The 27,956-nt window shown below is 35.8% G+C and overlaps 1 protein-coding gene across 1 annotated transcript in view; it reads left to right on the top strand.

The window, feature by feature from the left end:
• Positions 1-27,956, top strand: part of PTPRD (protein tyrosine phosphatase receptor type D) — a 284,383-nt gene that overhangs the window by 63,383 nt on the left and 193,044 nt on the right. Inside the window, exons 2-3 of the mRNA XM_074165861.1 lie at positions 2,033-2,178; positions 6,405-6,546. Of these exons, the coding sequence (XP_074021962.1) occupies positions 2,033-2,178; positions 6,405-6,546 (288 nt within the window). The remainder of the gene's footprint in view (positions 1-2,032; positions 2,179-6,404; positions 6,547-27,956) is intronic.

Below are 27,956 nucleotides of genomic sequence, written 5' to 3'. Positions count from 1 at the left end.
TATTTTTCTCTCATTGGTTTGCAGTTCAACACTGAATTCACAAAACGTCAAAAAGAATAAAAAATGAATGGCAGTTCATAATTTTTCACTTGATGGCACACAACCACAACTTGTGCCACAGAATATCAGCATATCAGATTCAGTCATGTCTCTTTACGTATCAGAGGACTGAGTTAATACATGCATAGAAAAGGGTTCAAAGCTACCAGTTTTGGTGAAACCCAGATGCTCTTCATCATAATACATTTCTGTCCTTTCTGTGGTCCAGGTATAAAGGCTGTGACTTGGGAAAGGATTTTTAGTTTCTTTACTCTGTGTGTTTTATTTGCTGTGGTTTTGGCAATTTTTTGACATCAGAGAAGTTCTTTCATAAGTTCCCTGTGGCAGCAGTGGCACATTATTTTTCTGTGCTCAAATTTGCCGTTACATTTGGTTTCAGGTACCAGACAAACTTAGCACAGCAGATAGTTCAAGGATCCTTGAGTATTCTGAAAATTTGAGCAATAAGAACTTTGCCTAACATCTCTATCAAATAAAAAAAATAATTCAGATTTTCAGGAACATTATATTTTTACTGCATTTTTTGAAAATTTTCTTTGTTACTGGTATGTTGCACATTAGGAGCAGGGTAAAAAATACTCATTTCATAAACTTAGGACACTGCATACTCTCATATTTAATGTAGGAACATAACAACAAGATACTGAGTTTCTTTAATAATAATGGCCACGTCATATATTCTTGGCATTTTAAATTATTTCAGGATTTCTTCCAGTGTTAACATACATGCATACTCATAATCTGCTGGATTCTGGACTTGTGAAATATTGCCTGTGGAAAGACCAGTTCAGCAGAGTAAGGGGTTAGACATCAGAAGTGAAGAGCAGCAACTTAGAAATGATAACTAGTACAGTACAGGTATATAACTGTCAGAACTAAGAGAGGAAAGTAAAGAAGAGCGAAGAGGTTGAGAACAGAAAGGAGCTGACTGCTGAAAGTTGAAGATGAGAGCAAAAGTTAATTGCAGCAGCTGCTCTAAAGCAACTACATATAACAGTTTAAAACTGAGAAAGGCTATATAACAAACACCTGGATTTTTTATCACTTATTGGCCCTAAGTATTCACTTCATAGCATTCAAAACAGCATCTTAAAGTGTATTTGATCTCTAAAAATTTTGCAGCTAAGAAAGAGAATGATATAAATATTTACAGGAACTCTTCAACATTTCTGTACTGTGGTTAGATATAATCCCATAGATTTTTATATTAAATCTTTAGAAGTCATGTTGTGTGTTGGTGTAGGTTCAGAAGTTTTGTTTCACCACAAGGGTGATAAAGTAATTTTAATTATGTTGTAACAGAAATAGAAGGGAAGAGAATAATTGATTAAAATTCCTTTTCCTAATTTTAAAATTATTTCTCCGTTTCTCTCTCTTCTCCTGATGTTGCGAGAATTGGATCTTTTTTGACTTCTTCCTTCTGACAGAGTAGGATAATTTGGGGGTGAACAGGAGCTATACATGAAACTGTGCCCAAGCATAAATTTCTCTTCCTTTACAGTCCTTTCTGTGTGGACTCTTAATACATAGTCATTTACCTCCACCACTGCAAACTTACAAATACTTTCTCCTAAATGTCACTGATTTTAATGGCTCAAAGCTGGGAATCCTGTTTTGATGACATCCTGTGATCATAACATCGTCATGAATCATGATCTTATTACAGCTGATTGATGAGCTCATTTACAACAGAAGACAAATTGGATTTTTTATTTATAATGGAGATAGAAAATAACGTGTGATCTTGCTATTCTTGCTATCAGATTCCATTTTAATATAAATTTCACTAGTAAAATCTGTAAGTACTTTCCTGACCTTTTAGTTATTTTTTTAATGCTTTTCTCTTCCAGGTGAATACTGTCACTTGGGAAACAAAACATTTCCTTCTTTTCTCATTTTGAAATCTTAACATGGCTTTGTTTTTATTGTTTACTACTTAGACTAATTTTGTTATCTTTTTTGTTTGTTTCAGCACCACCAAAGTTTACAAGAACTCCCGTTGACCAGACAGGGGTTTCTGGAGGAGTCGCCTCATTCATCTGTCAAGCCACAGGAGATCCAAGACCTAAAATTGTCTGGAACAAAAAGGGAAAGAAAGTCAGCAATCAGAGATTTGAGGTATTAGGTCCATTGTTCTGTTCCTCTGAAAAACATTCATTCCAACTTCACTTCTAAACCCAATATGTGCGCTTTATTATCAGTGATTAAGCAAAATAGCTATGATTATTGAGGACAGTTTAGTGGGACCAGTCTTGTCAAGTTTTATTTTGCAAAGTGGTTGTGCATAGAACTGTTACAGAGATAACTGCTACTGCTGTTTTCTAAACTAGCATGATGTAACTGGGCAGCCTTGATGTGCTCCTCTTCAGACTGTTATCTCTTCCATGAAGGAGATGGGAGAAAATTATTTGAGCAGTCATTGCTGTCTCTAGAGAGCATACCACCTCCTTTTTGTCTGTATGCTCTGAACAGACCTAGGCTTCTACAACTTCTGCTGTCGCGATTGCTTACCACTGTTGCAGAGGGAGATAAAAAGGGCATTGTAGTTCCTGCTGCTGAAGCAAAAATTTAAAACTTGTTTGCTTTTGATTCATTTCTTAACAGTAACCTAGGAAAAGCCTTTAGAAAGAGCTGTTTCCTCTCACCACAGCCTTCAATTAAAGGAAACAGTAAAGATAATCTGTTCAAAGGATACTGGTTATTTGGGGGAAATAAGTCAACAAATATTACTCACTCTTTTAGTGGCAGGAGGAATTAATATCAAATATGGATTGACCTTTAACATGAAGAAAAAAATTAGAAAATAGGGAAAGGCTTGTAAAATCAATACCAAAACTGGCAGTAAGAATGTATAATTTCCACTGTGTCCTTCACTGTTTTCAATGTTAAATAAGGGACTTCTCCATTAAGTAAAAAAATGTTTGGAAGATGACTAATTTGTAGATAAAACAATTGTGACAAGCATCTTATGAGTGAATGATCTAAGATATACCTATTAAAAGTTGACTGAATATTGAAGTCATCTGAGTTAATTTTTAGTAGTATTTGGGAAGATTGCTTGCCCTGGCTTTCAGGTTAGATTTACGTCAGTGGAAAAGAATTGCATTTCTTGTATAAACTAATTTTTATTAATTCCTTTTTTGTTCAAAAAATATTTAAAAGCATTGGAATTTGTTCATTAACCAATATAATTATTTACTTATATATTTACTACAATGTGAGAAATAAAAGCATGAATTTAAATGTGACCTCCCAGTGCCAAGAACTGTTTGCACTTTGCAGAGCATGTGCAGAGCTGTAATTGACTAGTGGGATTAACACAGAAATTTTATCATAACCTCTACACAATTTATTCCCTTCTGGTCACAAAATTTTCACTTGAGGTGAGTTCTAAACAGTGAAAGATTGGGCATGTACATGTTAACTGTGTTGATTCAGTTTTATTTTGCAATATATTGTAGTTTATTTGCTTCATATATTGCTTTCTGTGTACCTATGTGCCTGTTTTCAGGGACAATAAGCAAAAATAGAACAGTTTTATTTCCATAAAAAATACTTGAATGGAACTATAAAAAATTAATTTAAAATGTTTTAAAAATGTCTTTAGTGGACTGTTGAACAAGCCATATAGCCAAGTGAGATGGAGTGTATTTCAAAGAAATAGAAAACACTTATCAAGTATTTTATAATTTTTATTATAAGCACTGAGCAAAGTAGTTATAAAGTGTGCAGAGCCCATCAATATTTTAAGTAGCTTTCCTTCCTGTCCAAAGCAAGGCCTTTAATTCATGCTGCAGGATCCCTAAATAAGCAGACAGTAGAAATGAGATTCAGAAAAGACACATGGAACATTTGGGAAACAAGAAACATCTGAGATTGTCAACTACACCAATAAGACCATAATTAGTTTGGCTTCTTTTTCTCTCACATTAATATTTTGTATATTTCTCTGAGTTTGATTACTTAGCAATGCAAGACATGAAAATGTTTTATCTGATCACCTGTCTTCATACGAACCTATCAAGTACAGCTGAAAAGGACTTCAGTGGGCCATCTAATTTAATCCACATGCTTTCTCAGGGACACTGGGAGTTACTTTCTTTTTTTTCCCCCTCTAATAAACTTGGACAGCCTCCTGCAGTGTTTCGTGAACCTTGCTATGATTTTTTTTTTTTTCTTGTATGGAACCAGAACTTCTTTGCTGGAACTTGATGTAAATAGCAGTTGTCTTATCTGGCAATGGAGGAACAAATAGTTAATTCCCTCTCTCTTGACAGTCGCCTGTTTATATATTTCAAGATTATTATCATTGAATGTGGAATGTTCTTACTCACAAGCTAATTCTCACAACTGAGTGAGAATAATGGTGAGAGATATACATTGTTTCTGAAATTAAAGGGTACAATAAGACATTGTGGGACTTTGCTATTAATCTTTCATCGTTTATTTATATTGCAAGTATATACTGTGAGTAAACATGATACAGAGGATTCTTTTTTTCTCAAATCAATTCAAATAATATGAATTAGAAAAATCTACTTTAAATTACTAGAAAGTCCTTCTCAGAGGAACTTAAAAAGAAACAGAGAAGGGGGAAAAAGCAAGTTTAAAAAATTACATCGTGCTACCCTGTGGCATGAGGCTGGTTTTAATAAAAAATCCATACTTTAAAAAAAAAATCTCATATGGTAGATACAGATTGGGAGGAATTAACTGTCTGTGACATGCAGGAAAGGGGAGAACTCGTCACAGGAAGAGTAAATCCATTTATGATACATATTATGGAGACACCAGACTTGAAACTTATTCTCTGCAATATTTCCCCTACCCAGTCTGCTGCAATTGTTTTTATTAGCCATCCAGCAAGGACTATTCAACATTAAGATTTAAATAATAACAATTATTCTTTTTAAGTGTAATGATTGTGATTATTTGGATCCTGTGTTTCATTTTTTTTATCTACAAATCATTAGCCTGTATGCTTTAAGATTGTGAAATTTTCCTTTCCCTCATAAATGTCAATTTATCAAGAATTCTAGTTATTCTCTTGCTTGTGCTAAGATCAGATGGAGATTTTGTGTTCTCTAGGTTTGTTTAAGACAACAGCTTTACTTAAAGAACAAGGGAAAGTGATAGAGCATATGGGCAATCAAACCAATTTCTTCTCAGAAAAAAATAGGTTTTTATCTTATTTCCACAGACACCTCTCCTTTTCCTAAGAAAGGAAACTAAGAAGAAACTGAGCAATTCCTACAATGAAAATGTAAAGATAGTGGGCATATTACCATAGTTCCCAACTCTGTACTTTATTTCTGCCTTACTCTCAACAAGTGTAGAGATCTAGAAGATCACTTGTGTGTAAATTGTACATAAAGATGCAAACATATGTGCAGATAGGCATGTATGTAAATTGTTTTGTGCATGAATATGTGGATTTTGGCCAAATAATAATTATTTTGTAAAAAAAAAAGAAAGTGACTGTCCTTTCTTGATAGGTGCCATTTATCTGATGGTGGTACTAACTTATATTATTGACATAATTTTTTTAAAAAGTAGTTTAAATAGATTAATATTATTACTTAATTATTAGGAAGGCTTTTACAACGCCTGGAGTGCTGCAGTACTCACCTATAGCTGATGTGATTCTGACGGCAGAACAAGAAGGCATTAAGAACCATTCAATTAATTCTTTCTTGTATGAAAATTAATATTTCTTGTGTACATATTGTAATTTAAGAACTAAACAAAGTTTAGCCTTATCATTTAATGTCTTAACTGGTCATATGTTTTCTAATACATTGTTGGATAAATTTACTTATGTTCTGTGGGTTAAATGCATAGCTAAACTGAGTAGTCCTATTTTGTTCAGAAATTACTGACCCTTTTTTCCCTTTGGAGATAAATGAATGATTGAACTGCACCCTGTGAGTGGAGTGGGTATATAGGCTGCAGCAATTTAAATGAATCTAACTGACATTTGAAGGTAGAGTACTTGCTCTAAGAGAAAGGAGAGAGATTGGTGGTTAACTTCAGGGTAAAAGAGCATTAAGTTACAGAACCCTTTCTTACAGCCCTTGGTTTTTTTTGTTCTTTGGTTTTGATCCTGTCTTTTCTTGAAACTGTCTTAGAGTGGCCATTAAGTACTCACTGAACAGCAATGTATATTACAAGGCATTGCCACTGAAACATTTTCCTATCTGTGTGGAATTTGTCCTGTACATGTATTTAAAAAATGAACCTGGCTTTGTTGACATGAATATCAACAGGTCACTGCTCACGAACAGATTAGCTGAGGGATAGGCATTAGTAACAACATCTGTGACAGCTTTTGTTTCCTTCTATAGGTAATAGAGTTTGATGATGGATCTGGATCGGTTCTCAGAATACAACCACTGCGCACACCACGAGATGAAGCTATTTATGAATGTGTGGCTTCCAACAGTGTTGGTGAAATAAGTGTGTCCACAAGACTCACTGTTTTACGGGGTAAGTTCTTTCTAAACATAACTAATTTACTTCATAACGTGCTATGTTGTTGTAAAAGACAGGTTTCTCTCTGGGAAAGCTAAGTACAGTTCTTTTCAAATGGGCATTATTATAGCCCTGATGCTGGTAAATACAAACTTTTTCACATAATACTTGAACATCCTGTTTCTGATTTTTGACCATAAAATGGGAATGTGAGTATGCGGGGTATGACAGGTTAGAGTGAAGAAAGAAGTGAAACAGGAGTGCCATGCACAACAGGTTATTATCTCAATTATTGATTAAAAAATACTTTATGAATGCATTTGATTTACATTTTAGTGCTGCCCTGGGTAGCTTAACTTTGTGTGATCAGCATTTACACAGAAATTTGCCCAATTAACAGTGACCTTGAAAAGTTGCATAAATGGTTTTTAGATGAGGTTAAACTGCTACAAGATTTCCCCCCCAAGATATAACACATAAAAAAATTAAAGGCTTCTTCCATTTCAAATATATGTCACCTGAATTCTATTCTTACTTCAGCAAGAGTTTTTTGAAGACAGTAAAGGAAAAAATCCATTTTTTCAACTATCCTTCAGGGGTGAGGATATGAATGTACTGCCAAGTCTTCTGTCTAGATAATACTCAGAGGAGTAAATACTAGTAGTCAAATGACCTGGATGCTTCATTCTGTCACCTGAAGATGAATGGAAACTGGAATTGGAGACATTTCATGAAATATCACGCTTTTCAGTTTGCAAGGTTGCTTTTATGACTGAAGACTACTGTCTTGTATTGTGATATTACATAGCTTACTTTATTTGCGGAATTAACTGCTAGAAGCCTGTTTTTAGGAATTGAAGATGATTAGTCAGCTTTACAGAACCTGAAAGAAAATTTGTAAAATGTATGATTTAAATAATATATTTTTTAATCCTTCTATCCAACAAATGTAGAGTGACAAGGAGCTTTCTTTTCTCTTATTTTTCTCTGAAGTTGGATTTTTATTCAAAAAAGAAAAAGAAAAGATTTATTTCTATACTAACTATTAGCAATGTTAATCAGTACAGACAGTCCTGGCATCATTGTTGGAGTCAGCTAACAAAACTATGTACATATATAACAAATAATAACACTAAGTGCATACACCATAGTCTGGTGTAAGCAAGCAAGTAAATTCTTATCTCTAATGCCATGATTGTTCCTTCTGTTATCTTTTAAAAATTCTTCCCAGACTAGCCAGTGAAAATGGGAAGACTGATAGTTGGGTTCATGTTTAAACAGCACCATGGATCTGTTCTTAACTCCCCAAGATTAGGTTTTCCCTTTATTTACTGATAGAAGCACTTTTTATGCACAGCTTCCATGTTGTTGAAAATGAACAGAAAATGGCATTTCCATACTGCATTAAATGTTTTGGAAATTAAAGGGAGATGGGAAAAGGAAGGAGGGGGAGAAAAGGCAAAGAACAATATGAAAACTCAGGTGGAAGAAGTATTCTTTGTCTTCACAGTTTCTTGAAATGCATTTACAAGACTCTGTGGTCTTGAAATGTGCATGCATGGGTTTTGAAAGATACTGTTCTAAAACAATCAAAGGTCTAATTTGGCGTTTTTGGAGAAGAAGCAACAGCTTCATCTCTCTACCAAGCCACCATACCAGTAGAAAAAGGCAAAAGAGTTGTCTGACTGTCAAAACGGACTGACTGTAAAATGCAGTCTGTTTTTCGCTTGTTCTATTGATTATTTAATCAATTTCTTGTAAGGCATATATGTCTCTGCTTCCTATTTCTTATGCAAATAGCTCAGTGCAACTTCAGAAAACACTACCATCAGATCCTGTTTTAAAAACCATGCATAATGATATCTATATGCAAATGCATGATGAACAAAAAAATTTACATTATTGGTTATGAAGTTAAAACTTAACTAAATTCAAATTTTAAATTTTAATTAAAAATTAATTGTCTAATTAAAAATATGGAAGAGTGTGTTGTTTCCAGCCAGAATACATATGGCTTTTGCAACTGCTTTGGCCTCAGGAATAGATTTATGGATTTAATCTGAAACTGGGAACATAGGAGAACTCATGAACAATACTGGGACTGTAGATTTAGATAAACGGGTAATATCAGAGAATGCAAGGACCATGCAGAGTAATAGGGCATTGTAAGGAAATTTTGGCAGGATTAAAATTTTGAAGTGCTGGAAGTACAAAGGCTTGCTATATTGCTTTCCAAGACAAACAATAATTCAGCACTGAGGGCATTAGCCTGGAAGCTAAGTAATTTTATTATAAGCTGCTTCTTCGCAAACTTGCACAAATCTTCATCTTGTACAGCCTGCAATAGTAGCCTTGTGGAAAACACTCTGATTATGCCTTTGTAGGAAATAGTGCCTCTGCCTCACGCAGCTGGTGGAGGAATAAATATATATCATAGTTGTGAACAAGAATTAAGAGACATAACCAAAACAAATGCAAAACATAGTGGAGTGAGTTGGATCTGTGGTCTGCTCAGGTTTTACGCATCCCTGGAGCATGTGTGTGACTCTGGATTGCACAAGATACACACATAACTTTCATGTATTTTTCAAATCTTTCCATAATGGTGCTTTCACAAACCCAACTTGATATTTGAGCCTCTTGCAAGAGGGCACCCTGGGGAAGAAGTCAGAGTTTGAGTTTACCCACAGTTCAACCCACAAGAACTGACACTCCAATATGGGACATTGGTGAAATTAGCGTGTTGCCAGGAGTTGAAGTACCTACCTATATGCATTTCTGTTTGCTTGTTTATTTCACTAAATCCATTTTAACTGCTACAAATCATTGGTGCAATACAGAACAGCCATTTTTTTTGCCAATATATTTATATTTTTCGGGCCAAACTTGTCAGTTTTTCTCTCTGTGGCAGTATAGAGTAACAGTAGTTCTATGCACTACAGGTTTACCCTGTTTCATTAGGTTCTGACACTATGACCAATATGTAGCATTTGGTTCTCTAAGAACTATGAATATAAATGCAAGTCTTTCTGGGTGTTGAAACTTCACAATGTGAATAGAAAAAAGGGAAGAAAAGGCAGCTACAGATGATAACATTTCAAGGCCTTAGCAGAGACAAAGTATTAGGTCTTTTTTCTGTTACCAGAGTAAATCAGGAAACGTTCCAGGCTAAACTTTTACTTGCTAGGCTGAATATTGTGACAGTCTGGACCAAGAATGAACGTCTGAGATAAATGAAAAGTGCTTTTGGTTTTCTGTATATAAAGGAGGGGGCTGTTTTCCAGAATAGCTTCACCCACAAGAAGATACTGAATTTCAAGGGAAGCAAAGCTTGTAAGCAGAAGTCTGCAAGTCTCCTTCCAGACAAGTGGAGTTGGTGCTGTCTGTTTTGGAGTTCATTGTTTTCAAAATTTATGCTGAGTACCATACAAGTGGAACAGTGCTTTGATTCTTTAATTCAAAATTATCAGTGTTCAATAGGCAATGAAAGACAATAAAGTGCAGGATCTTCCCATGCTATGCAGACTTCAGAGTTGGAACAGCTTGCCTTTCATTGTCCATTCATTTCTTGTTAAAGCCACCTAACTTTTTTTTTTGGTACTACAAATGGTGGATAACTAACATTTTTCATGGCTACAGAACAAGGATTCTGGCATCATATGCAAGGATATCAATTGTTCAGGAAGGAAAAAGTGAGGCGCTGCGTTCTAATAGAGAAATCAGAAACAATTCCATACTATTAATTTTAAGGAATCCTGCTTTTCATTTTTTAAATTATTTTTTATTATTATTATTCCTTGATAAAGTTCTGCCAAGACTGTAAGGATCTCAGGAAGTATAGCTTCAGCTACCTCCTGAGAAGGTGTATAATTGCAGCACAGAAGAGTGCAGGTTTTAAGCAAGGATGGAGAAGGTCCAGTAGAGCAGAATATTTAAGTACAGTCTTCTATCACTGCTGTTTGCTTTCTTTTTTTTTGGTGTTTGGGAAGTAAAGAGAGACTACACAGGACACTTAAGCAGAAGGCAGTTTGTTTTCTCAGCCCACAATTTTCTCTATTATTGTTAATTGTATTATGCATTATAGAAATATTGATATATAGCACTCTATAAGGCACTGTATAAGGATGGAAGAATTAAAGTAAAATTAAAGTAAAATTTCTATGGTAAGTGCCTATGGCAGTTGTTCCTTTTTATGCTTTTTAGAAACTTACTGATTTAATGTCAAATAGACATTGCTGCATAAAATAAAAAGTGGAATATTTACTGAATAGTGTTTCCCTGTCCATTGATACACACAGACATTGAGATTGAGATAATTGAGAGAGATTATTTTTATTAGACTCTCAGAAGTGCAGAACATTTGTTTTAAAAAACAAAACGAAACACACAAAAAGCCCAAAAACCAGAGATGACAAATCCAAGGTGCTACTAATAGATTCAATGATAATAGAAGCTCATTTCTGTATTTTCACTGTACCCAGTAGTACTGAAAGGAGAAGGAACTATTTTGAAGTAATCTGTCATCTGGGACAGCTCTCTTTGAGGGCATGGAAATGAGACAAATGGAGTGGCACGGCTATAATGTTGGAAAATGTGCTGTGGGATGTGTCTCATTTCTAGACAAATGGATGGAAGGACTGTACATATTCTGGGTATTAGCTGCACAGTAGGAGAAATTTGCTGTGTTCCAGCTGGAACTGTATAAACGATATATATGGGTGTTTATCTGATTTAATCGTTTGCTATATAATCACAGTGATTATTGCCAGGGGGCTGCTAGTAGGACAGGCTGGACAGGCTTTTGAAAGTGGAATGAATAGAAACAAGGAAAGCAAGAAACCAAGAAAAGTTTGCTTACTACCTGTGAGAGAACTTCATACACTGGAAAAACATTTAACTCAAACATATATTTCATGAGAAGACTTTTGAAGAGCCAGAGTAGTATCTTGCCCCAAAAATTCCTGAACTGTCAGTGATCATGCTATATGGAGGTAGCACCTTCTGATCAGAATTAGCATGTTCATTACAGTCCTATTTTTATTATGCCTCTTTTTGAAGAGGAACACTATTGTTCCTGCTGTGAAAATGGTACTTTGCAGTTAATGTTGTAAAGTCTCTCCTGGGGAGCTGTGCAAGGAAGATTAAGGAACAAAACACAGCTGCTTGACAATCATACAAAAGGATTTTGTGAAGTAGTGAAACAAAAGGAGAGGTAGCCAATACAACTTAAGCTTAAAAAAAACCCTTAAAGTCAGTTATAGAATGGCATGCAGATTTCTTGAAATGGCTTACAAAGTAGTACAACATTAGAAATATTTTGCAGTAACATTAGAAGTTATTTTGAAATATTTTCTTTGGATATGCAAATGTATGATGGGCAAATAGAACATTTGCCTTCCATGCAGTATAATTTGAAATACTTAATGAACTATTGATCTTTATAAAGATGGTGTGGTGGGCTTTAACCACTAGCTAGAACAGGAGACAAAAGAATAATTTTGTGAAACACATGGTCCATTTCCCATGGCTGACTTCTGAGTTACTGTGTGTTTTGAGTTCCTTTATAGTGCAGGCATATATGTGGTAACTAATGTTAACGGTTTAGAAAATACTGCACCTTATAAATTCTGTAACAATCAGTAAACGTATAAGGGTTTATTACTGTAAATATATGATGCAGGGGATAGAGTTCAGCTTCACTTGATCTTATTGATTTCACAGTTATCTATTGTTGGCTTTTGCGTAGTTCTTAAAAAAACTATGTAGTCATTTAAAGTATAGGAAAATGATTGAATAACTGCTAGAAGTGTTGTAAGAAGTTTCTGTCAAGTGCCTCATCTCATGTTTTCTGTAAGTAATACTATTTTTATATTTCCAGTCATGCTCTTAGATGCAAAATTTATTAAATATATTTTTCTCCTCAGTTACTTTTGTTTTCTTAGTTTTAAATGTACAAATTTTTGCTCTTCTTGCACACCATTTTATTATAAAGAACATGCTACAGTAATTATAAATTTAGAGCTATACGCTAGAAAGCTTCTTCCAAAAAGTAGAGCAGTCACTTTAGAAAAATGAATGAAACAGCAATCCCAAATGTAAATTCCTGTAGTCAAGACTTTCAGAGATTAGTTACTTTGGAAAATCAATAATAGGCTGCTCAACTTACAAGACCTTTTAAAATGTCTTAAGGAAGTATCCTTAGTCATCAGATTTATTGAGAAATATGGCCTAACTTTATACCCTACAAATAACCTTTTTTACTGGTGAAGTTTCTTTCAACTCTGTCATCCCACTATTCTTTTAACTTGATTGACTGTTCAATTGTATTTCTCGAATGAAAATACGCAAAGAAAGTTTTCCTGCTGCCAGCTAGTAATACCAGCTACCATTATGTCTTTGTAAAGGTTTATTTTTCTTCTTTCTATTCCTTGCTTAATTAAATATGTTACTTAATGTTATCCAGCTATGTTTCTGTTTTACCTACAATGTTATAAAATCATACAGTTCAGTTTCACGTTTGTACAGGTGCATAGGATCAATTTTAGTTTTTGAAATATTAGCAGTAGTAGAAAATTATATATGCCTGACATTTATAGGTCAGAATGGATGATCCTAAGACATAAACATTGGCTTGAAATCAGTAAGCTGGCTAGGCTATATCATGTTTGTTCTTATTATATATCTATGAAATAAAAGAAACTTGTGGGTGGTAGTTCATAGATAGATGTCTGACAGTTGTTGTGATCTAAGAAGAGGAATTGAATTGATACTGGACAAAAGCAGAGTAGTTCTAGTTAGCTTGAAAGAATTCTTTACCAAACAGTTTGGGCTAAGAATGTACACCTGTTAAATACTTTCAGACAACAGCTCCATGACTAATTTTAGCATGACCCCCATTTGGGTATTCCCATTCTAGTATCTAATGACTGCATATAATGTTATAGGCATTTTTTGATAACAACAGTGAGTTATATGCTGGCCACTTGGAAAATGCAAACTAAGCCATCCTGAGCAGATCAGTTTTAAACACATTTGTTTTATCCTTTTTTACCGCTCATTAATAGCTGTGATGATTTAGTCCCTTTACTCAAACTGTCATCCTCAAATCATGTGGGAGAAACAAGTGGCAACGAGAACAGCAAAAAAAGAATTAGTAGGGGGAGTAGGAATATTTCTTCTGCCAGTCTGTCCTTGCAGAACCAGTATCAGGTGATGTAACCATAGAAATAAAGTGAAATTCCTTAACTTTGAAGAGACGTGACCTGACATACAATAGGTTACCATTTTGATCTGATTTCTCAGAGACTGACCTAGATTATAAGCAGCACACACATATGATACTACAAATGATTTTTACAAGACAAGGTGGAGCATTAACTATGTCTACAGCTGCTAGCTGTTCTGAATAAGGACAGTGTTTTTTTACTTCTGTGCTATGATATTGATATTTTGCAGCGCTGTGTGTCTACATAATGGTACATTTACATACATGAAAAGGTCTAACTTCTTCTAGTTTCTGCCTGGATGCAAGGTAATTCAATTTAAATAAAACTGTCACTCAGATTTGCATTGCGTTATCTTTTAATGTATTTGCAAAATAGTGGGCCATTTGTCAGTTTTAATTTACACAAGGAGTTTTTAGAATGCAACCACTTTTCCTGGGATTCTGCATACATTTAAAGCCCTTGGCCTTGTGTAAAGTCCTACTGGTTTGGTATTAGGGTTTAAGTTTATATAAGCTTCCATTGTTAAGTGGCCTAAGACCACTGTCTTGATTGAAACCAATGCCTTAGTGAAAATCAATGCAATTAATCAAATGTCATATTTCCTGTTGTTGTAATCTGTGGCCTCAATTCTGCATTTCATTTTATCCAGCTGTATGTCCACTCACTTAACAAAATCTTAGAATATGAATTAGCAAAGTAATTGTCATTACCGCACAAGATGAAAGTAAAATTGACAGCAGAATTCTAGGGAATTTTTTCATGTCAGTATTTCATATTTAATCAAAAAAGGTAATGTAATTCTAGAGATTATCTGTTTGAGGAGATGATATGATGATTAGTTGCTCAACTCCTGACAATGTCAGCATATCTGTAAGGAACCCAGTGGTATTAGCAGCTTGATAGTTTCAATTTAATTGTTATCACGGCAAATATTCATGAGATGCCTAATATAGCATAATGAAACCAAGGCAATTACTAGAAAAAGGCATTCATGTAGTAGGTCTGTTCTTCAGCTTTCCAGGCTAGTGGTTTCTGTGAACGCTCATGTCTTATCAAGTGCACCATTGGGATGACAGAAATGTTTGCAGAAATGTGGGACATGTTTGACACTAGTGTACTGAAGTGACAGTAAAATTAAATGCATTTTAATGTAATAAGTGCTAATCTTCAAACACTGAAAAAGGCTAGTAAGAATGCTTTTTCCAATATATCTGAAAAAAGTAATTTAGAAATTAAAGAAAGCTTATGTAATACTTCAGTTTGCTTAGCCTGGCAATAGGTCATGAAATAGCATTTATTACTGTGATTGTTAAGTTTTCAAAGACTTGACATAGGAAGCAAAAACTGAAAAGAAGAATACATACAAGAATATTTTAAATATTTTTCATGAACATATAAACCTTAAAAGTAAGCTGAAATTCAATGAATCTTATCAAAGCAAAAATGTTTTGATTATTAAGACTAGTAATAAAACAGTTCTGAAGCAATGTCTTTTAACTGATGCAACAAAGCAAAGGGATTTTCATTGCATTAGTGTGGTAGGAGGTAGAAAGAACTGTAGTTTAAGTGGCTCTATAGGGAGGGAGAAACTTTTATGAATAGTCTAAGGCTTAGACAGGATATAAAATCCTGTTATGATATATATCAATTCAGTATTTCAATGCTTGCTGTAAACTGACGTGAAGTTCTGCAGTTGACTTACTACTGTTCCATTTATCTTTGTAGCAAAGATGCGTTAATAAAGTTACCACTCACTAGTTCAGCAGCAAAAGAGATTTCTGTGTCTTCATTTACAAATGGATAAATCATGTGCAAAATTTTGACTTAAGTCCACTGTGATTTAAATTATTCCATTAAAATGATTTACTTTATAACTACTGCAAAGAATCTACTGTGACGTAAAATGTTAGTAATAGTAGCATCTTAGCACTTTTGTTTGTATTGAATGCATCTTGTGATGTGCAGTGTCAATGCATGCTTCATATGACAACAGCAAAACACAATAATGAAGTAATTTTTCAGGTGGAAGCATTTCAAGAAGCTTTTCAGTCAAATGTAGTCAAAAAGCACTGATTAGAGCCAGGTGTTTCATTAGGACCATCAATGCAGCTGAATCTTGGCTTAGGACACTGTAGTCTTTCATAGCATTGACATATTTCAGGAGATATGGCCTTAACAGTGTATATCTGAATTATTGTTAATATCTGAATTGTTATTGTTACAGCAGGAACCATCTTGATTATCTACCAAAGGTCTTGGGAGTCTAGGGAGGTCCCTGCTGACTAGAAGCTAGCCAATGTTATTCCAATTTACCAGAATGATGTGAGGGAAGACCCAGGGAACCACAGACCTGTTAGTCTAACCTCAGTTCCTGGAAAAACTATGAAGAAGCTCATACTGGGTACTACTGAAAGGCATTTAATGAGCAGTAGAATCATCAGGCACAGTCAATATGGATTCACAAAGGGAAAGTCCTGTTTAACTACTGTGATTTCTTTCTATGATAAGGTCACCAGCCTAGCGGGTGAAGAGAAAGCAGTGGATGTATTTTTTCTGGATTTTAGTAAGGCTTTTGATACTGTCCCTCACAGCATCCTTCTGGACAAGTTGTCCAACTGTGGGATGAGAGTATTCACAGTGTGCTGGGTGAAGAACTGTCTGAATGGCAGGGCTCAAAGGGATTTAGTGAATGGGGCTACATGTGGCTGGCAACCAGTCACCAGCACTGTTCCTCAGGATTCAATTCTAGGGCCAGTTCTGTTCAATATTTTTATCAATGATCTGGATGCAGGAGTTGAGTGCACCATTAGCAAGTTTGCTGATAATACCAAACTGGGAGGTTATCCTCCCCCTCTGCTCTGCCCTGGTGAGGCCCCATCTGGAGTACTGTGTCCAGTTCTGGGCTCCCAGTTCAAGAAGGACAGGAAACTGCTGGACAGGGTACAGCAAAGGGCTACAAAGATGATTAGGGGACTAGAACATCTCTTATGAGGAAAGGCTGAGGGTCTTGGGTCTTTTTAGTCTGGAGCAGAGAAGACTGGGGGTGTGTGGATCTGATCAATGCCTATAAATACTTAAAGGGGATGGGGACAGTCTTTTTTCAGTGGTGTCCAGTGACAGGACAAGAGGTAACGGGCACAAACATGAACCTAGGAAGCTCCATTTAAACATGAGGAGGAACTTCTCTCTGAGGGTGGCAGAGCACTGGAACAGACTGCCCAGAGAAGTGGTGGAGTCTCCATATCTGGAGACATTCAAAACCCGCCAGGACACCATCATGTGCAACCTACTCTAGGTGAACCTGCTTTGGCAGGGGGGTTGGACTAGGTGATCTCCAGATGTTCCTTCCAACCCCATATCATTCTGTGATTCTGTTGACTCTCTTGAGGGACAAGATGTCTTGCAGAGGGTTGGAGCATTGGGCAATGATTAATAGCGTGAAATTTAACAAGTCGAGATGCCAGACTCCACACCTAGGACAGAGTAACGCCAGGTACAAGTGTAAATTGGGAGAGGAGCGGCTGGAGAGTAGCCCTGCAGAAAGGAATCTGGGGGTGCTGGTTGACAGCAGGCTCAATAGGAGTCAGCAGTGTGCCCTGGCAGCCAAAAGGGCAAACTGCATCCTGAGGTGCATCAAACACAGCATCACCAGCTGGTCAAAAGAGGTGATTATCCCACTGTATTTAGAATTGGTGTGGCCTCACCTGGAGTACTCTGTGCAGTTCTGGACCCCACCATCTAAGAGAGATGCTAAGGTCCTTGAAGAGAAAGGCAACAAAGCTGGTGAAAGGGCTGGAAGGCATGTCCTATGAGGAGCCTCTGAGGACTCTGAGTTTGTCTAGTTTGGAGAAAAGGAGGCTGAGGGGCAACCTCATTGCCCTGTACAGCTTCCTGAGGAGGGGAAGAGGAAAGGGAGGTGCTGATCTCTGCTTCTTGGTATCGTGTAATAGAACGCGTGGGAATGGTTCAAACTTGTGCCAAGGGAGGTTTAAACTGGACATTAGGAACCATTTCTTTACCAAGAAGGTGATCAAACACAGGAACAGTCTTCCTAGAGAAGTGGTCAATGCCCCAAGCCTGTCAGTGCTTAAGAGGCATTTTGGACAACGCCCTTAACAACATGCTTTGACTTTTGGTCAGCCCTGAAGTGGTCAAGCAGCTGGGCTGGATGATGATTGTAGGTCCTTTCCAACTGAAATCCCTTCCCTTCCCTTCCCTTCCCTTCCCTTCCCTTCCCTTCCCTTCCCTTCCCTTCCCTTCCCTTCCCTTCCCTTCCCTTCCCTTCCCTTCCCTTCCCTTCCCTTCCCTTCCCTTCCCTTCCCTTCCCTTCCCTTCCCTTCCCTTCCCTTCCCTTCCCTTCCCTTCCCTTCCCTTCCCTTCCCTTCCCTTCCCTTCCCTTCCCTTCCCTTCCCTTCCCTTCCCTTCCCTTCCCTTCCCTTCCCTTCCCTTCCCTTCCCTTCCCTTCCCTTCCCCTCTCCTTTTCTCAACAGTAATTAAAAAAGATCACTAAAAAGAGAATGCTAAACATGTTAGCTTCACAATTCATTTTATTTTCAATCAAGGTAGGATTTTTATCTGAACATGAAATAGTCTTGTTCTTTCTGTGGCCATTCATATTCATATTCCATGCCTTTCAAAAAGAAATTTGTCCTGGAACAGTACAGCCATATTTTTGTATCCCATCTAACTTCGCTAAGAACTGTTCTTCATTATGGTGAATATCCTTGTAAAGCAGTCCATTTTTCATGATCACCGCTATGAATGGCAGTTGCAAAGGACATTTTTTATTTAACCATTTTAAATTCAGTGCTTCTAGCTTAACACCAGGCTCAAAAGCTCATCTTAGCTCCAACATATTCCATTGTTTCAGCTGTTGCACTGCCATGTTTTCACTAGGCCTGTAATTTATTTTAATAAAATATATCATCTTGTCTTAAATGGCATTATCAGCCTAGCTCCTAAGATAAACAAATCTGTATAGACAACCTCTATCTTAATGTTCACACAGAGATTTATTTGAGTTTTTGCTGTATAGATAACGAAGACTAGTATCTGGGGAATCCTCTTCATTATACCTGCAGCAAAATAACTTTCAAGGAAAAGGAATTGAGAGGCTGAAAAGTTGCCAGGGATTTTTTTTGCAAAAAGCTACTGTCACTTGGAACTTGATTTATGGCAAGAAGATGAAGCCAAGTGCAGAAAAGCCATTAGTAAGCCCAAAAGCAATCATTTGTTGCTGTGGTGTGATTCATATAACAGACAGAGGACGGAACTGAGGGTATGTTAAAGTCAGTGAGAAAACGGTCATCTTAGTCAGACTTCAGATCAGTCAAATCCTGAGTTTGGTCATTAGTTGCAAAATGTCAAAACCACAAAAAACAAGCAGAAAAAGTGTCAGGCTGTACCATTTGCATTTTTCAAACCTGGAAACCTAAATTTAGGCTTATTGGTAGTTCCTCTGACAGGTACTGAGCACTTTGTTTATAAGATAATTTAGATACTTCAAAATTCTGGGGTTTTTTGGTTAAGTCCTGAAACAGGACAATAGGTCTCAATGTGAGACATTTGGAGAGGAGGGGATGATGGTGGTGTTTAATGATTTACCTAAACTTAAGAGACAATGTAAGTAGATATTCTAAAATGGTGCCCTAATTTTCGTGTGTTATGAATGTAGTGTTTGATTGCAGCAAGATCCTCCAGAACAAGGATCAAAGATCAAGAATCAAGAATCTATGTGGTTTTAGCCTTAATGCTGGCTGATAACTCATGGGAGAGAATTTTATAACAGAGATTAATATTTAAAATAAATTTTATGTACATTTGAAACTTCTGCCATTCTTAGAAGATAGGAAGCTATGCATGTGGTGTGTGTCATACAGGGTTTCTTTCTAATCAGTGAGTCAAATAAACAAGGTGATGTTTCAGATATTTATTACTAGTGTCATTTCTTTTACAGAAATTGATTTTATTGCATGAAAAAAGAAGGGTGCGACAGGACATCAGTTGGGACAAGTTTTTTTTAAGATTGGATTTTTAGATTAAAAATACAAAGAAGATAGAGCCAAGAACCTCATGGACAGATGTATTGCAGATTTCAAATTAGAGGGGTGAGCAGAAGGAAAGATAGAGACTGAATATAACTTAGGACAGTTTACCTTCCATCTTCAACTGTTACTATAGGTTGTTTTAGGCTCTGATGCCTGAAACATATGTCTATTTCTGCTTTGCAGATAAGTCATCATGATTGGTCTACTTAATTTTTTTTTAGTTGAACTGGCGCCAGAGAGAAAAATTTAGACAAGAGCCCATTAATAAATTCTGTTTTCAGTAGATCTAGAATAACTAAGTTTAATTTACTTCTGCTTATAAGGGATGGGGGGTGAGGGGAACACTCTCCCAATAGCATAGTTATTTCCAGGTGCTGTTTATCTTAGAAATCATGAGCTAAGTTTAAAAATAATTGGACTGCTGAAATTGAAACTGGGGATTGATGGATTTTTGATCTTTTGGACTTCAGTTTCCTATTTTCTCTTCATTAACATGAATCAGAAAGTTTCAAAAGAAAGATGGTCAAATCTTGAGTAATGGTAACATTCCTGTAGTCAAATGGAAGTTTTCATATTTTGAAATACCCCCAGAACAGTATTTAAATGTTATAGTCATTTGTGTTATGGTAGAATTAATTTTATTTTTTCTGTAAATGTTATTAGGATTTTTTTCCCATTTTCTCAATCATGTTGATTACTCTCATGACTTACTCTCTGCTTAAAATAAACACTGAAATGACCATGTTTCATTAAAGGAAGAGGAATATTGAATCTATTAGCAACTCTATTGAACCTGGTATACACGTCATGAACTTTTGGATATAGTCATTAAATCTAGCTTTTGAACATTAGGTGGCAGAAGTGGTGAAACTCAGCCAACTGATACGGAGCAAAGTTTTTGGTACTATTTTGAGTGTTCACTTCTTAATTTTGTAAATAAAGATGATAATTTATTTCATTATTTTTTTTTCTGTCTATACCAAAGCTTTTTGCTAGGAAAAAACTGATATATGGAAGAAGGAGCTAAGGGTTCTCTGCTAAAGGGACAGTTCATTTCATTGTTTGCTCCTACCAAAAACTGGTAGAAGTTTGGCTGGTTTCTGTTGTGGCTTGATGGTTTTTGATAACATATTTATTCAAATGGATCAGCCAATTACACTATGATAATTGCAGTTGTAGTCCAAGGCTCTTCACCCTGAGGCAATTCTATACTGTAAGGACATTTTAGGTGAAAAACAAACAGCAATTTAAATTTTGATAACTTCAACATTTCTAAACTTTAAAATATAGAGGAAAATATGAGATTACTGAAAAAGGTAAAGTATATGGTTATCATTTCACGGGCAGATAGATCTTTCCAACTGTTTTTACCTCTATATGCTTCGCTTTCTTTCTCCCAGACAATACTTTGTTTTTCCTTTAGAATTGACTAGTTCTCTTGTCTTAGACCATATAAGCATTGTTTGTGGGCAGACTATTAAAATAGTGCTGCAAGCACCATCTTCCTCCTATGACAGGGTCACTTAGTCCCAGCTCTTCTGTCCACTCTTTCATCCATCTGTCCAGCTGTGAGAAGTTCCTTTCATTCCTCTCCAAAGAGAATGTTCATTAAAACAAGGGGAGAAGGCCACATTTATTTTTTTTTGCTTGTGTTTATTTCTGATAGACTGGCAAGAAAAGTAAGATTAATCTTACCAAGGGATGCTGTTACTTCTTCCTCAGTTCATCATGCCTGCAAAGACCGTTGATGGTAACATGTCAACTTGCTCTCTTTTAAACAAGGGAACTTTATTTTCATCTTCACCATGGTTGAGAATCCTTTCTATTGTCAGGACTGCTAACAAGATAACTCAGATGCCTTTTACTAGGTAAGAAGTTAACAAGCCAAAGTTGTCCTTACAACGCATTTCTTCAGTTACCTCCCCTAGATTTCACAAGGCATCTCTAGCCCAGCCATTTGTTGTTTGTTCTTAAAACTGAATGTTGCAAAGGTTGCGACTTAGCTTTTATCCTGGAGACAAGATAAATTGTTAGGTCAGTGGTCAATGACTTATTTTTTTTCAAGAGAACAGGAAGGACTGGGATTCTGGTGTTGCTTGTGTGGATCCTAACTACGTGTGAAGACACAACTCCCAACAGAACAGAAACATTCCTCACATTGGGTGACACCTTATTTTTTTTACCCCTAGACTTACCAACACTTTGGTTCCCAAGTGCGCCTCTCCCTTCTTGCTCCATTAGATTTATTTGGATTCCAAAAAGCTGCCTACACTTCCAAATTGCTTCAGTCCTGACACACAATAGCTTTCTAGTGAGCACTATATGCGATTCTTACCCCGATTCTCTTAAGAAAGCATGAACATTCGATATCATACTAAGAAGATTTGTTTTTCCTTTCTTTGCATATTGTGAAAGAACATTCTGGTCTTTTGCAATCCTCTCACATAATAGTGGCTATTCTGAGGCACATTTGATGATACCATCATTTGAGAGGGACTTCATGTCTGTATGTTTTAAAACTTCAAGTTTTAAAATAAATTCTCAGGTAATTAGGTGTCTAAGTAGGTAGGTAGTCCTCTTTGGATAGAGATCACCAAATTTTACATATACTGGTTTTGTGTGTCCTTAAAGAGGGTGGCTTTGGTATTTGTTGTGTCCTGTGAAATTAACTTTCTGAATAAAGGAGAAAACTAAAGTTGTTTTTTAGCAGAGGTTACTGGTGAAGGGAGAATGAAGTAGTGAAAATGAAGGGAAGAAAGTGGATTCTGTATTTTTAAGAGGCTTTTTATTTTGTATTGAAAAATGTCAGATCTCTTTTATCTGTTTCCCACTGCATTTAAGATGGAAGTTTTTTTAGTTTCTGCTTATGTTTAAATTAGATGAGAGTAATAGTAGTATACAAAAAATTGAAGACTATTATTGTGTCTAACTTATATAGCACGGTATAATACAATACTTTATCAAAGCACTGCAGTAAGATTGAGAAAAATAAAAAGTCTCTTGAATGCCAAAGTTTTCATAAACTAAAGAGAAAATGAGAAAAAAACTTCTTCACGGTGAGGGTGACAGAGCACTGGAACAGGCTGCCCAGGGAGGTTGTGGAGTCCCCTTCTCTGGAGATTTTCAAGACCCGCCTGGACGCAGTCCTGAGTAACATGCTCTGACATGCTCTGGGCAATCCTGCTTCGGCAGGGGAGTTGGACTAGATGATCTCTATGGTCCCTTCCCACTCTAAAAATTCAGTGAAATTCAGTGAAAAGGTAACAAACTGACTATGAGTTACAGAAAGGATGAGGGAGAGAGCAGTCCTGCTCTTTCTGATGAAGACCACCAACTGGGATGTTAAAGGATGTGATTTAGAGATTATGATGTTTATTCCTCCTCAAAAAAATGAGTTCTGACAAAAGGAAAAAGTTGAGGAATGATTTGCTACTGTATCTATACCTAAAAATCTTTGGGGGCATAACTTATTCCAGCCCTACCTCACTGAAATTGCTTGTTCCAACCACAGGAAGTCTTATCAATATGAATAGGTTTAGAAAAGACTTAATTTTATTTATTTTTTCCTGGCACATTTGCATCAGTTGGAGATATACTATCACAGGCAAATAGAACTATTATGGCCTAAGTCTGAAGAATATATGGTATCTTACAGAAGGAGTTGGTTGAAGAAAATTGAATTGACTGTAAATACAAAGTGTGAACCTAGGGGTAAGCAAAAAGAGCAAAGGAAAAGTAATAAAGAATATATTAGAGGTTAGGCAAAATATGTAAATGCTGCAATCTAAAAGTGCAGAAACTTTTATTCTTAGAAACAACGTCCTCTTTTTTTCAGGGGCTTTTTATCCTGAACAGTGAAAAATGTTTCAAAGAAGAAATTCTGCATTTTTGCCTTCTTTCCCTGATCTACTTTATTAAATAAGTATTTAATAAATGATTTTGAAATATCAACTTCCTTTTTACTAGTAATAGGAATTAGGACAAGCTGCTTAAACCCCTTGTTTCATCATACACTTATCTTTAATAGATATGTAGCCTAACTGCCCATAGGAAGGCTTAAATAATTTAGAGTTTGCACTGTGTTATGACATATCCTACCGTATTGAAGAGCAAAGTATTATAATACTACATTTAGTTAAAACTCTGAGTAACAGAAAACTTCTCCAATGTTTTAATTGCTGCATACCAGATCAGTAGGGAATTTGTTATTCTGCAAAATCAGTGGTTCGTATTGATCCTGGCAACTTGGTCTCTGCTAACTCAAAGCCAGTAAGTAGTGTGACCAGCGTATTGCTTAATTTTAATTTTTAGGAATATATTTTAGGAATATATTAGGAATATGTTATTGACTTTGACATAATGATTACAATGAGTAGTGCATGAGACTTTTGGCTATTGTACATAATTTTATCCTTTTTTTCTGAGTTTTAATGAATTACTGCTAACTAATTATTTTTCATTTAGGATGTAGTATGTCCTGATATTAGAGTAATCACAAGGAATTTTCTGATGAAAAGGCCATTTATTAAGACATTTAAGACCTACAGTAGCAATCCCTAGGGCTCTTTCATTTTAGCTTTTAGAAACTGGCATAATTTTGTGGAGTGGCAGCCGCTATAAGAGACATGAAGAATCCTGAGAGTGGAGTCTAGGAGTGAATGTCAGTGAATGGAATTTAAGTTCATCCAAGTCCAAAATAGTTTACAATAAGTTTATTTCATATTAAGAAAATTATGCTAGACAATTTATTTTTATTACTCAATAAATAAATATAAAACCTCCAAAACCACGTTTCTCCAGCTGAAGTAAATTGCGGTTCCTAGACATTAAATATAATAGCATTACTAAGGCATGTGGGGATAGTGAACTCTGGGCAAAAATAATTATTTTCTCTTTTTAAAAAAAATTTCATATGGTCAAGCTATGAATGCAGGCTGGCATGCCTCTTACCATCCTATCTTAATGCTCAGTTTTTCTATATAAATTGTTCTCAGCACATGCTTTCAGGGTGTGGCAGAACAATATCAACAGAACCATGTTCAAAGCACAATAGACACCCAATACCATGATATCGTTATCTGGACAACTGCTGCCCTTAAATACTTCTATTGTTGAAAAGGCCAATATAAGCAGGGCTAGTCAATGGCAGAATTAGTTAGCGTTGCTTGCTAGTTAGGGGACATGCTTTCTATGCTTGGCCACATTGTTTTATAACATAACATGGCAATATAAGAATGGATAACAAACTTAATTAAGTGCTCGATCCTTGCTCTTTTTTTCCCAGTTTTGCTGCTGCTGCAATTGATTTGCATTAAATTGTGCAGTTGTAACATTTCCTGCATTATAGTAAATTTGTTACGTGTGTATATTTTCCTAGGTGTGTAAGTTAGATGTTCTTCTCCCCCATTTGTCGATAATTCTGCAGCTTTGGCATGCCTTGAATGATAGTAGGTGGGTGTTTGGAAAAGGATTGCTAAATAGTGGGGGAAAAAAGTTTCTGCTAAGGACATGTGATAGGCCTATCACCCATTCCAACCATCATACTGATTGCATTGTAGTTTTGGATTTTGGGAGAGCAGCTTTCTCTTTAAAGTAGGAGAAGACATTTTCAGATAGCTGGAGAAAAAGTGGTATATCTCATGTGAGAACTGAATGCAAGATTTTTATTTAAGACTTTCTCAAGGTGTTCTGAATAACTTGTATTATATAATGGATAAAATACTACAGATCTGATTTTCATTTAAATAAATAATTGTCATTACTACATAATGTAGCATCTTCTTCACTGTAAGGCAGAGTTTTAGCAGAGATAAAAACAGGATTTTATGTGGGTCACGAAGTTTTGAAAATGACGTTTCCATTCCAGTCCATTTTGTCAGCTCCTTAGAGGCATAAGACTGCCAAACTGATTCTGGTTTAATTTGACCACATATGAGAAATACAAATATATTCACAATGTAGCTTTCTGTCTGTTCATTGCAACCATAATGTTTATTGTCTTGTAAAATTAATCACATCTTAGGAAGGTGTGTGCTTTAGCTGTAGAGCCTGGCTGTCAAACTTAACATTTCCTTTGATGACTGTGAGGAATCCTGTAGATGTACGTGGGCTTGAAGACTTGGTGTTCAGGGCTAAGGAATAAAAAATGCCTTTGGTAAATAGGCTCCAAAAGAACTGTACACACTACAGTTTGTTTCAGATGCTTAAGATTTTCTATAAATCAAAAGTGATTATGAAGAAAGTAAATAAAATTGTCTCTAACTAAAGTAATCGCAGTAGATTCTCCATCTTGGACTTTTTGAGTCTAGCAGGAGGACCATATAACTTGTCAGAATTTGCCATGGCAATATTGAAATCAAAACAAGGTGTTTGAAGTCTATGGAGTACTAAACACAGTTTAAAATATTTTACCATTACTTGGGTACTAATTCAAAGCATCTACTCTGTATACTACCTATTCTATAGAAATACTATCAAAATTTGACAAAATTGCATATTGTTTTCTACCATGAGTCTCAAATGTAAACATTTTTACAGTTGCTATTGCTTTTTTAAGTTCAGTTATCCTGAAATTCTGACAGCTTGCAATCTTTTTATCAGAATTATTCTAAGTTATTCTATCAGTTTAGTTCCATCTGCAAATCACAATCAAGTGTGTGTGTAACTATTTGTTCCTTACTTGGATTTCTTATAAATGAGGAAATAAAATAAGTAAACATTTTATATCTCCAAAGACAAAAATCTCTTATGTATCTCGGGAACTCTTTAAAGCTAGCTCTATTTGTAAAACTCCTGCCTTCTGAAATAAAAATGCATTTTCTGTGTCTGTGAAAGGGCAGCCACAGATAGGCAAACCATTCATTGCTGTCTTATGGCTGTTAAGAAACTTCCAGTATAATTACCTAGGTTTTGAGGGAATCTCTTAGAGCTTTTCTACTTAAAGAATCTTATCACAAAGTTCACTAATATTCCTGCTTAATTTTAATCTTCCTGAGAAATGTTTATGCAAACATTTAAAGTAGGTTAAAAGCCATGTCACAGGCAGTGTGATGGCCAGTGTGATTTGATCTTTCCATCACAAGTCAATACTGCCAGAATACCACTGTTTTAACTTGAATGAGCATGCCTCTAACTCATTGAAGTGCCACATAGAAATAACAGTTGCTTCTCATAAAGTGAACCACAAAATGAAAACATAGCCTGAGGTTATTGTTATTGCTGTTTTAAAATTACAGACCCTAGATTTACTTGTTAAGACTTGATATTTGCATTTCACTGTAATAAAAAGGATGTTTATTTGATGTCTTTTAAATGGCTGTGCTGCTCATTTCCATGAAATTTGGCAATATAAGCATGCATTTGTAAAGCAAAATGGGAACTGGAAAACCATCCATTGGAAATGGCATCACAACCACATGATTTCTTTTTTCATTTATTTTATTGCCACTTGTTTTGGCAGTTTTCTTTTAATTCTGCCCATTCTCATTCCGTATACATTTATTTCTGTCAAGGCAAGCATGTCTTCAACTGAGAGGGTCAGTAAGCAGTTCTTTTTAAAAGGATTTTAATACCTCCTATGTGTTAGTAAATGTGAGATTAGGTAGAAGTGATGTGAGTCAAACACCTGTGGGGGCTGACTGAATTTCATTTGCAAAGTGTATTCCAGGTCAGTAGTACCTGAGCTTCCTCCTACATTTAGCAATTCCAGATATTTATGAAATTTGCAGATGTAGGATTATAGAGCTCTAATACAAAATGCAGAAAACAACAGAGGATGGAATAGCTCCACCTTTCTGTTCTAGAAGTACACCAGGGCGTAGTTTTTAAGAGTACACAAATATAACAAATCCCTGAGCTTAAAATCAGTGGACACTGGGATAATACTTTGAGGAAGGTTCATGTTACACTTGTATCTCTGTATCTGATCTTGGCCATTGACAGAAGATGTGTGCTAAGCTAAATGTCTTTTCAGTTCACAAAGAGTGACTATTTTATGTTCTTAACATATATCTGTGGAAAGACAGCTTCATAAACTGTATAACATGATGGTAAAATAGTTTTGATAGCAAGCGTCTGACATTTCTGCCTCTCCTTGTAATAAAAAAAAAAAAAAAAAGCTCCCAAACAGAATCCCATTAAAATGAAGACCACT

This window comes from Numenius arquata, chromosome Z (genome assembly GCF_964106895.1).
Source record: "Numenius arquata chromosome Z, bNumArq3.hap1.1, whole genome shotgun sequence".
Lineage (NCBI taxonomy): Eukaryota > Metazoa > Chordata > Aves > Charadriiformes > Scolopacidae > Numenius > Numenius arquata.
Note: the sequence above shows the minus strand (reverse complement) of the source record. Positions and strands in the feature narration are given on the sequence as shown.